The following is a 10,064-nucleotide window of genomic DNA, read 5'->3' as shown; positions in this document are numbered from 1 at the left end:
AGGGAGGAGAAAGAGAAGAGGAGGAGGAGGAAGGGAGGAGGAAGAGAGGAGGAGGAGGGAATGGGGAAGGGATAGAGGGCGGAGGAGGCCGAGGGAAAGGAGAAGGAGAAGGAGAGGGCAGGGAGGGAGGGAGTGGAGAGGGGGAGTCCGGCGGCTTCGCGCAAAGAGGTGTCAATCCGGGAGCGCGTCCTAACACCAACTCCGCCTCCAGGAGAGGGGCCGGGCCGGGGCGGGACAGGGGGCGGGGGGCGGACAGTCGGACGGACAGACAGGCAGACGGGCAGACAGACGGACGGACGGACAGCCGGGGCGCACATGGGCTAGCGAGCCGCCCGGACCGGCCGATGTCCTGACTGCAGCGCCATGGGGAAACTTCACTCCAAGCACGGTCAGTGTCCGCCCCGACGACCCCGGGCCCGGACCCTGGACTCCGACCACTCACCGGGACCCTTCCCCAAACACAGACCCCTTTACAACTCCGCCAAGACCCGCGCCCACACCCGTCCCCTGCCCCGTCCCCCATCCAGCCAGTCTCCTTTCCAACCCCGCTGCCAGCCCGGCTCTCAGCCCAGGAAACCCCCTGTCCAACCCGCCTCCCGGTCCCGATCGCTGCCCCCGGCCCCGGTCCGTACTAACTCTCCTCTCCCTTTCTTTCTTTTTCTTTCTTTCGTTCTTTCTCCCGTCTTTCCTTCCTTTGCTGCTGTTCCGGGCCGCCGGGGGTCTGTCAGCCGCCGTGTGTAAGCGCAGGGAGAGTCCGGAAGGTAGGTAGGGGGTTTGTCCCTCCTTGGGCCGGGGGAACTAGCCCTCTCGCCCTCCTGGCCCCTCGCCCTCCTGACCCCTCGCCTCTGCTCTCCGCCTCCCCGGGACCCCCCTGCTCCTCTGATCCTCTCCTGCCCCCCCCCCCCCGCCCCCGACCCCTCTCCCTCTCCGCTTCCCGGACTGTCCGACCCCCGACCCCATCCTCCCACACAATCCCCCATCTTCCCCCATCCCATCCCACCTCCCCAACTTCCCCACCACCCCATTTTCCCCCACCCCATCCCACCTCCCCAACTTCCCACTTCCCCATTTCCCCCCCACCCCATCCCACCTCCTCATCTCCCCCCACCCCATCTCCTCACCTCCCCCCACCTCATCCCACCTCCCCAACTTCCCCACCATCCCATCCCACCTCCCCATCTTCCCACCATCCCATCCCACCTCCTCATCTTCCCCAAACCCCCATCGCACCTCTCCATCTTCCCCCCACCCCCATCGCACCTCTCCATCTTCCCCCCACCCCCATCGCACCTTTCCATCTTCCCCCATCCCACCTCATCTCCCCCCCAAACCCATCCCACTTCCCCCATCTCATGTCTGCTCGCCCATCTTCCCCGGCTCCCGCTCCTTGTCCCTTCTCCCTCTCTCTACCTCTTTCATTTCCTCTTTCCCCTCCTCTCTCCCTCTTTCCTTTCTTCCCTCCCTCCCTGTCTGCCCCGCGCCTTCCTCCTCCCTGTCTCCCTCTCTCGTTTCTCTATCTCTATTGCTCCGTTGCCCTCCCCGCCGGACTCGGGGCTGCCCTTTCTTTCTCCCTCCCGGGCTCTCTGGGCCTGCCCAATTCTCTGTCCTTTCTTCTTCCTCTCCGCTAGCTCACCCTCTCGTGTTTTCCCCTCCCCTCCTCCCGACCCCCTCTCCCTTTTTCCCCATTCCTCCTGTCCCTTCTCTCCCCCTCCCGCCCCCGTCCCTTCTTTCCCCGGCCCCGGGAACTTTTTTTTTTTGGCGGGGGGACTGTGGCATTTCGGGGGTCCGGGTCCGGGGGGTCTCAGGCCGGCCGTGCTGCGTCCTAGGTGACAGCTTCGCCGTAAACGCCTCCTGGGCTCGTAAAGGGATCGAAGACTGGATCGGGAAGCAGCGCTACCCCGTGGGGACCTCGGGACTTCGTCAGCCTCAGGGTGGGGACAGTTTTTCCTGCGGTACCCAGGTACGAACCCCCTTCTCTCCCCCCACCAACTCTCTGAATTTGGCCACCCTCCCTGGCCCTCCTCTGCCCATCCATCCTGACCCTCTCCAGCACCTCCTGAGGACCCGGAGGATTTCTCCCCCACCTCAGCCCAGGGGGCTCCTCCTTTCCTGAGGCCCACCTCTCCCTTGTCTTTGGGCCGGGTGAAGGGGAATTTTATCTACATCTCACCCTGTGAGAAAGTTCATTTGATTTCATGTTTCCGTTAGAGTGCTTGGGGAACGGGGCAGCCCGTTGGCTGTGGGGCCCATGTTGCAGAAGTGACATTGGGAAGAACTAGGGAGCCTTTAGGTCAACTCTTCTACCCATGCCCCAGTGTGCCCACATCCCCGAGGGCTCACACCCCAATGTATCCACACACCTAAGTACCCACATACCTGAGTGCCCGCATCTCAATATGTCTTCACACCAGAGTAAACACACCCTTCAGTGCCCAAGTCCTCTGTCCAGGGAAAACTACCCTAGCAGGGTCCCAGCAGAGGGGTTTGCCTCCTGTCACTGAGCAGAGGAGTTCCCAGCTTTCTGCTCTGCCTCACCTTGATGAGATGTGCCGGGAGAGCTGGTGGGACTCTGGCATTTCCCTGTGGCTGTGGGTATCCTTGGAAGGGACCAGGGTGAAAGGGTGAGAGGTTAGCTTGGGGCCCACTGCCTGGAGGGCAGACGTGGCCACTGAGGGGGCCGATGCCCAGCCGGATTGGTGGGCACCCCAGTGTAGGAGCTTTGCTGCTTCAGGAGACCTGTAAAGCAGGTAGGACACCCAAAGTAATTTTATCCTTCTTAACTGGACTGGATAGTCCCCTGTCTTAGAGGGGCGGGCTCACCTACCCTCCTCCCTGTGCCCTCTCTTTCGCTGCGAGTTAAAATTGGTGAAAAACTGGGGGACTCTCTGAGAGGCATGGAGGGGAGGGTTATTTGTGTACCTAAAAAAAAAAAGGTTAAGGAAGCAAGGCCCTCCGGCAGAAAGCTTTTGGTTTGCTGAAGTGTTTGGGAGACAGATTCCCTGGTTTCCTGTTAAACATGGTGCTGGATGCATCAGGAAGCAGGTGCTTGGTTGAAAAACAAAGCTCCTGTCACCAGAAAAACACCTGGACCTCTTTCTGGGAAATTTGGCTCTGTCCCAGGCTATTGGGATTTGCTTGTTGTGGGCAGGGTTGTGCCTGTTATAATGTTATGTCGTACTCTCCCGAATACTTAGCCCAGTGCTCTGCACACAGTAAACACCACTGATTGATGGATATATTGGAAGCTCTGACCCTGGAGATCTTCCTTGAGTGAAAGGTCGATTGGATGAGGGTTTGGCTTTGTGGACAGAGTTCTGAGCCTTTTTGGTGCCACTGAACTTGGGGTTGTACCTCAAGAGGGTTGCTTGGGGTTGCTTGGAGATTTTTTAGATGTTTGGTGAAGGGGCCACAGTAAGAATCATTGGGTAACTCTCCTAGTGTCTGGCACTAGCCTGGATATTCTGTGATCCAGAATGGCAGTGACAAAAATGTCCCAAGGGCCAAAGAACTCTGTGAAAGGACTTTTTTTTTTCTACAAAGAGGAAATATCAAACTTGTATGTAGGATCTGTCCGACTCGTTGATTGAAAGGGGAATGCTGACTTTGGGGACATGTTCAAGAAGGTCTGGAAGGGCTGGTTTGCAGGCAGGAGGATTTGGTCTAAAGTCAGGTCTGTTGTGGAAGTGCCTGAAGCAAGTGTCATTTGGGAGGGAGAGAAATAGGAGGTGAGCAGAGGCTGGGGGGAGAAGGACATTTCAAGTAGGTGCTCTGTATGTGTGTGTGTGTGTGTGTGTGTGTGTGTGTAAGAGAGATGGTGTGAGTGTGGGTGTGTCGGTGTGTGACAGAAGTGCTTAGTGCAGTTCTTGGCACACAGAAACCTCTCAGTAAATATGATTGTGTGTGTGTGAGATGGGTGCATGTGCGTGGGGGTGTGTGATTGTGTGTGTGAGTGGATTATGTGTATGTGATGGTGGGTGCAAATGTGTGGGTGAGGGATGTCGGGGGTGAGCATTTGTGTGAGACAGCAGGTGTGAATGTGTGTGTATGTGAGAGAGAGTGAGAGATGGTGTGTGTGGATGAGTGGATGTGTGGTGGGTGTGAGTGTGTGTGTATGTGTGAGATGATGATTGTGAGTGTGTGTGCCACTTTAAGGTCTAGGAGGAGGGCTCTGATCTGGTTAAACCACTGACACACCTGCCCAGCAGGGGCCTCTGGTCTGAATGTTTTCATTAATCTATAGAAAGAGATGGAATCACAGCTTCCCTCATGTATCAAAGGAATAAAAGAACTTGTGGTGGCAGGGGGAATGGGAGTCTCAGTCTTTAAGGACACAGAAATATAACTTTTTTTCTTCTCTTCTGGAGTAGATGTTTTAGAAACCAAAACCCCCAAAACCCTAAAGACTGGTTGAAAATAACCCTATGAATGAATTTAGTTGTGTCTGGAAGCAGAAAAATATACATCTTAAAAAGTGTGTGAGCTCATCATGTTTATTTTTCTTGTTTATGTTTTGAAGAATTCTTGCAGACCACTGCTTATTCACTTTTATTTTGGCGGATAAGTAGCTTTTAAATGTCATTATTGCTCAATTCAGTTGATACTCATGATCAGAAGTCTTAAATGTTTCCAGAGTCTTTTTCTAACAGCTCTTCCTGATCATAAAGATGCTTATTTGGAGGGGATGGGGCGAGAGGAAGGGGAAAAAGAAAAGCATAGGTAGTGTGTTATTGTTGAATTGCCAACAAAGTGAATGTGGAAAGGGTCCATTTGGGGAAGGGGTTCACAGAGCCTTCTTGGGGCTGTCTGGCATTAGCTCCAGACCTCTATTCCCCCTGTGGCATTTGGGAAAGACACTTAAACTTTCCGGCCTGGTTTTCCCCATCTGTGGAACAGGGGCTGATAATACTTACCTCTCCCTTGGGAGCGTTGTGAGGAGTAATTAATGTTTGTTCAAAGCACTTTTGAAGATGAAAAGCACTAAGATATCAGTGCTAAGTGTTATTATAGAGGCTGCCCTCTCTGCACAGCTCCTACAGACATCAAAGGAAAGACAACAGCCAGTGGATATGGAGGGAGGAGGGGTCCCTTCTGGTCCTGGCAGCCAGGCCTCTGATGGGGTGGGGGGGAGGAGGGCAAGATTGGGGATGATTATGCCCCAGTCCCCTTCGGCTGGCCTGGCCCTCTCTACCTACTGCCTTTCATCCGCATCGAGATTTTAAAATTGAAACAAGTTTTTCAATTCATCACTGCTATCCAGACAGCTGGACATTTTAAAGTCTAGCAGAGTATAGCTGATTCCCAATTAATGATACAATAATAATAGTGATAATGTTTGTTAAGCATGTACTGTGTGTGCCAAGCACTGTGCTAAGCGCTGGAGTAGAGACGAGATAAATGGGGTCGGATACAGTCCCTATCCCACATGGGTGCTCACAGTCCAGGCGGGAGGGGAGAACAAGTGTTTTATTCCCATTTTACAGAGGGGAAAACTGAGGCACATAGAAATGAAGTGGCTTGCCCAAGGTCATGCAGCAGGTTCGTGATGGAGCTGGTCCTCTGACTCCCAGATCCATGAGCCCACTGTTGGGTAGGGACTGTCTCTATATGTTTCCAACTTGTACTTCCCAAGCTCTTAGTACAGTGCTCTGCACACAGTAAAGCGGTCAATAAATACGATTGATTGATTGATTGATTGATTAGGACACACTGCTTCTCATTCGTAACTAGTCATTTGTAACCAGCTGCAATATGTTTGATTTCTGTAGCGACACACTTGTGTTAAAACTCAATTCTATGTTGGTGTGGAAGATGCCTGAGGAGATTTTCCTTCTGTACACATAATAGCACATTATTTTGACTCAACAAACCACTGCAGAAATGAAGAAATATTGGTCAATAAATGTGCCCAGTAACAGTTTCTTCTAAAACAAAGTAAAACCTACCAACGCAAACCTAAAGGATTCTCTCAGATTTGTGGTAGTATATATCACTTGGATGTCAGGATGCTGTGCTGGGCACTAGGCATAATTAAACAAAGAAAGCCCTAGTCCTGCCCACTAGGAACTTACAATTTAGAAGACAAAAAAGGCAAGATAGTTATAGTAGATGAACACCCACAATCACAGTCAAATTCATGAATGTCTCCCCATTCAGCCCTCTGACACACACTTGGGTTCTATTTATTTCTTTTTGTTAAGGTGTTAATGAACAGCTAAATCCCAGTCAGAGGTAGGGCCCAAAAGAGAAATGTGTGAAGGGTCTGTTTCTGCAATTTCTCTATAATAATTAATGGTAATTAACATATTTGTTAAGCGCTTACTCTGTCAAAAACTGTTCTAAATGCTGGGGCTCAATGCACAAGTCAGTCAGGTCAGACAGTTCATGTCCCACAAGATGCTCGCATTCTAAGTTGGAGGGAGAACAAGATGTACATCACTGGCTTCTCTACAAAAAACCTGAAATATATAAATGAATAAATTCACATCTGAGCTGCTGTGGTCCTACCATCTGCCCTCTTGTCACCTGATCCTTTCTTATGGCTCCTCTCCTAGCAATCATGATCACCAAACAGCCAGCTCCTTTTCTCTGAATCCCCCTTCTCTTTTCTATCCCCTCCCTCATCTTCTATATCCTCTTCTTCCCTCTCTCTTTCCCAGAGCATCTGCAGGACCAGTGATCTTCCCCCACCAGATACTGAATCATGACTTCACCTGAGGGCTCTCACCTCTTCTGGCTTCCCCCAGGCTGGCTCAATCTGGGCTTTGTTTCACAGGTTTTATCCCCATTCAACCAATGGTATTTATGGAGCACTTACTGTGTGCAGAGTATTGTACTAAACACTTGGGAGAATGCAATACAACAGAGTTGGTAGGCATTTTCCCTGCCCACAAGAAGCTTACGGTCCTCCATTCCCTCAGGCCTGTAATTGAATTATAATTAGAAGCAGGGTGGTCTAGGGCTAGAATACAAGGATGGGAGTTAGAAGGACCTGGGTTCTAGTCCCAGTTCAGCTGTGTGACCTTGGGCAAGTCACTTCTCTGTGCCTGATGCATCACTTGTAAAATGGGGATTAAGACTGTGAGCCCCATACGGGACACGGACTGTGTTCAACATGATTAGCTTGTATCTACCCTAGTGTTTAGTACAGTGCCTGGCACATAGTAGACGCTTGACCAATGCCATTCAAATCCAAAAAAGACTCTTCCCATTAGAAGGTTAACCAACTCCCACTCAGGGATTAGCCCACAAAGTATACAGAGTCACATGACACAGTACACACAAACACACACATACTTTATGCTAGATCATTTTGATTTCATCCTTGCAGAGGATGCTAAGAAATGCACACTAGCTGAAAGGGGAACCCTGACTCTTTTGAGCTTCTGATGCCAGGAAATTAGGAATGGTTTAATTAGTAATGTTCTTAACCCATCCTGATAGCTCTGGTTTGAGAAGATTACAATGTGGGCATTTATTCATTCAATCGTATTAGCTGAGTGCTTACTGTGTGCAGAGTGCTGTACTAAGTGCTTGGGAGAGTACAGTACAAAAAGAAACAGACACATTCCCTGCCCACATGAGCTCAAACTGTCTAGTGTTGTTAGTACTATAGTCATGAGGCTAGCAAATTCTTTTTCTTAATAATAGTAATAATAGTTCATTATTCTTTTGGGGACATTGGTTATATACATTTACTGTGTGCCAAGCACTGTAGTAAGTACAGGTGTAGATACAAGATAATCAGCCTGGGCCCAGTCCCTGTCCCACAGATGGCATATCATCTAAGTAGGAGCGAGAACAGATACTGAATCCCCTTTTTACAGATTGATCAATCATATTTATTGAGTGCTTACCTTTTGCAGTGCACTGTACTAAGAGCTTGGTAGAGTACAACATAACAGAGTTGGTAGACATTTTTCCAGCTCACAATGAGCTTACAATCTTGAGGACACTGAGGCCCAGAGAGGTTAAGTGACCTGTCCCAAGTCATTCAGCAGGCCAGTGGTGGAGTCAGGATTAAAACCTAGGTTTCCTGATTTCCAATCCTGGGCTCTTTCAAATAGACCATGTTACTTCCAAAACAGCTGCTGCAGACAGCAGGATACTGGGGGAAACAACCTTGAATGAAATTGTTGGAGACAAGTAAGAGCCGCTGTGTAGTCACCATATGGAAAGTGTTGAATGCTCCAGCAGGGTTCTGAATGTGCTGGACATGAAGTAGATATTCGAGGAAAAGCACCAGTTAAACCTGCAGCTCCTCCCTAATGCATGTCTTCACAATGCATTTTGACTAGAAGATTTGGGCTGGGGAACACTCCGATAACGCAAGTCTGTTTGGGTTCAGTAATGCCACACTGTCAGATTAAACCATTTGTGTTTATGTGTAACTTGCTAGGCATGGTGAGGACTTCAACACTGCTCTCATGGAACCTGGGGATTTGTGAGAGTGCGAGTCAGTCAACCAATCAATTGTATTTACTGAGGACTTACTGTGTGGGAGAGTACAATATAACAGACTCCTGTGGTAGAGAAGAACTGAAAGGATTTGGTGGCATGGAATTGAAGGTTAATGTGCTGTGTGGCCTTGGGAAGGGGTGTGAAAGGAGCAGGAGGTGGGATGTGTGGCTGAATTCAATCAATCAATCAAGGGTATTTACTGAGTGCTTACTGTATGCAGAGCACTGTAATAAGTGCTTGGGAGAGTACAAAACAACAGAGTTATGGATATGATCCCTGCACACAAGGATCTCACAGTCCAAGGGGAAACAGGCAATAAAATAAATTACAGATAGAAGAAATAGTAGAGTTCAAGGAAATAAGGAATTCCTAGGGTTCATTGCTTCTTAGCCTGGGGTGCTGTCCTCAACGTATGGAAGCTTTTGAGGGCCAAGCATTTCAAAATGAATTCTTGGGGGAGGAAGGAGAGATGTGATTTTTTAAATGGTATTTGTTAAGTGCTTATTATGGACCAGGCACTGTTCTAAGCACTGAAGTAGATACAAACAAATCAGGTTGGACACAGTCCCTGTCCCAGATGGGACTCCGTCTTAATCCCCATTTTACAGATGAGGGAACTGAGGTCCAGAGAACTGAAGTGACTTGCCCAAGGTCTCACACTAGACAAGTGGCAGAGCAACTGCCAGTAGACAAGTGGATTAGAACACAGGTCCTTCTGAGTCCCAGGCCTGTGCGCTATCCAGTAAGCCATGCTGCTTTCCAATCTTCATGTTCAGGGGGCAGGTACCCAAGCCAATTCATTCATTCAATCATATTTATTGAGCGCGTACTGTGTGCAGAGCACTGTACCAAGCACTTGGGAAGTACAAGTCGACAACATATAGAGATGGTCCCTACCCAACAACAGGTTGGATATGAGCTTGGATATGAGCCTTGTATGATGTGAGTTTGGACAGTTGGGCAAACGGCACTTATAAGGGACTTACACTGATCCAAGATAATCAGATTGGAAACAGGCCCTGCCCCAAACAGGGCTCACGGTCCAAGAGGAAGGAAGAACAGATGTCATTCCCATTTTATAGATATGAACACAGAGGCACATAGAGGTTGAGTGACTTGCCCCAGGCCCCACAGCTGACCAGGGGCAGAACTGGGATTAGAACTCAGGTCTTCTGACATCTAGTTCCACACTCTTTCTCCGAGGCCACACTGCCTCCCCAAGCTTGTGCACATAAGTCTTCACTGTTGTTCTGAGGGGAAGTGGTTGAAGCAGCATGTCCTAATGGATAGATCATAGGCCTGGAAGTCAGAAGGACCTGGGTTCTAATCCTGGCTCTGCTAGTTGTCTGCTGTGTCACCTTGATCAAGTCACTTCACTTCTCTGGGCCTCAGTTACCTCATCTGTAAAATGGAAATTAAGACTGTGAGCCCTATATGGGACAGGGGCTGTGTCTCACCTGATTATCTTGTATTTACCCCAGGGCTTAAAACAGTGCCTGAGAAATACCATAATAATAATAATTATTATTATTACATGACAGATTTAAAAATGGTTTATTCTCTTTAAAGTGTGTGTGATCAGAAAGCCAGTATCTTTTCCTTTGGTG

The 10,064-nt window shown here is 49.5% G+C and overlaps 1 protein-coding gene across 1 annotated transcript in view; it reads left to right on the top strand.

The window, feature by feature from the left end:
- The first annotated feature begins 303 nt into the window (after nt 1-303).
- The window catches only part of NKD1 (NKD inhibitor of WNT signaling pathway 1), a 109,421-nt gene continuing 99,660 nt past the window's right edge, over nt 304-10,064 (top strand). Inside the window, exons 1-3 of the mRNA XM_038754153.1 lie at nt 304-388; nt 729-761; nt 1,827-1,960. Coding sequence (XP_038610081.1) covers nt 364-388; nt 729-761; nt 1,827-1,960 — 192 coding nt within the window. The 5' untranslated portion in view covers nt 304-363. The remainder of the gene's footprint in view (nt 389-728; nt 762-1,826; nt 1,961-10,064) is intronic.

The sequence above is a fragment of the Tachyglossus aculeatus genome, chromosome 11 (assembly GCF_015852505.1).
Source record: "Tachyglossus aculeatus isolate mTacAcu1 chromosome 11, mTacAcu1.pri, whole genome shotgun sequence".
In the NCBI taxonomy this organism is placed as follows: domain Eukaryota; kingdom Metazoa; phylum Chordata; class Mammalia; order Monotremata; family Tachyglossidae; genus Tachyglossus; species Tachyglossus aculeatus.
Note: the sequence above shows the minus strand (reverse complement) of the source record. Positions and strands in the feature narration are given on the sequence as shown.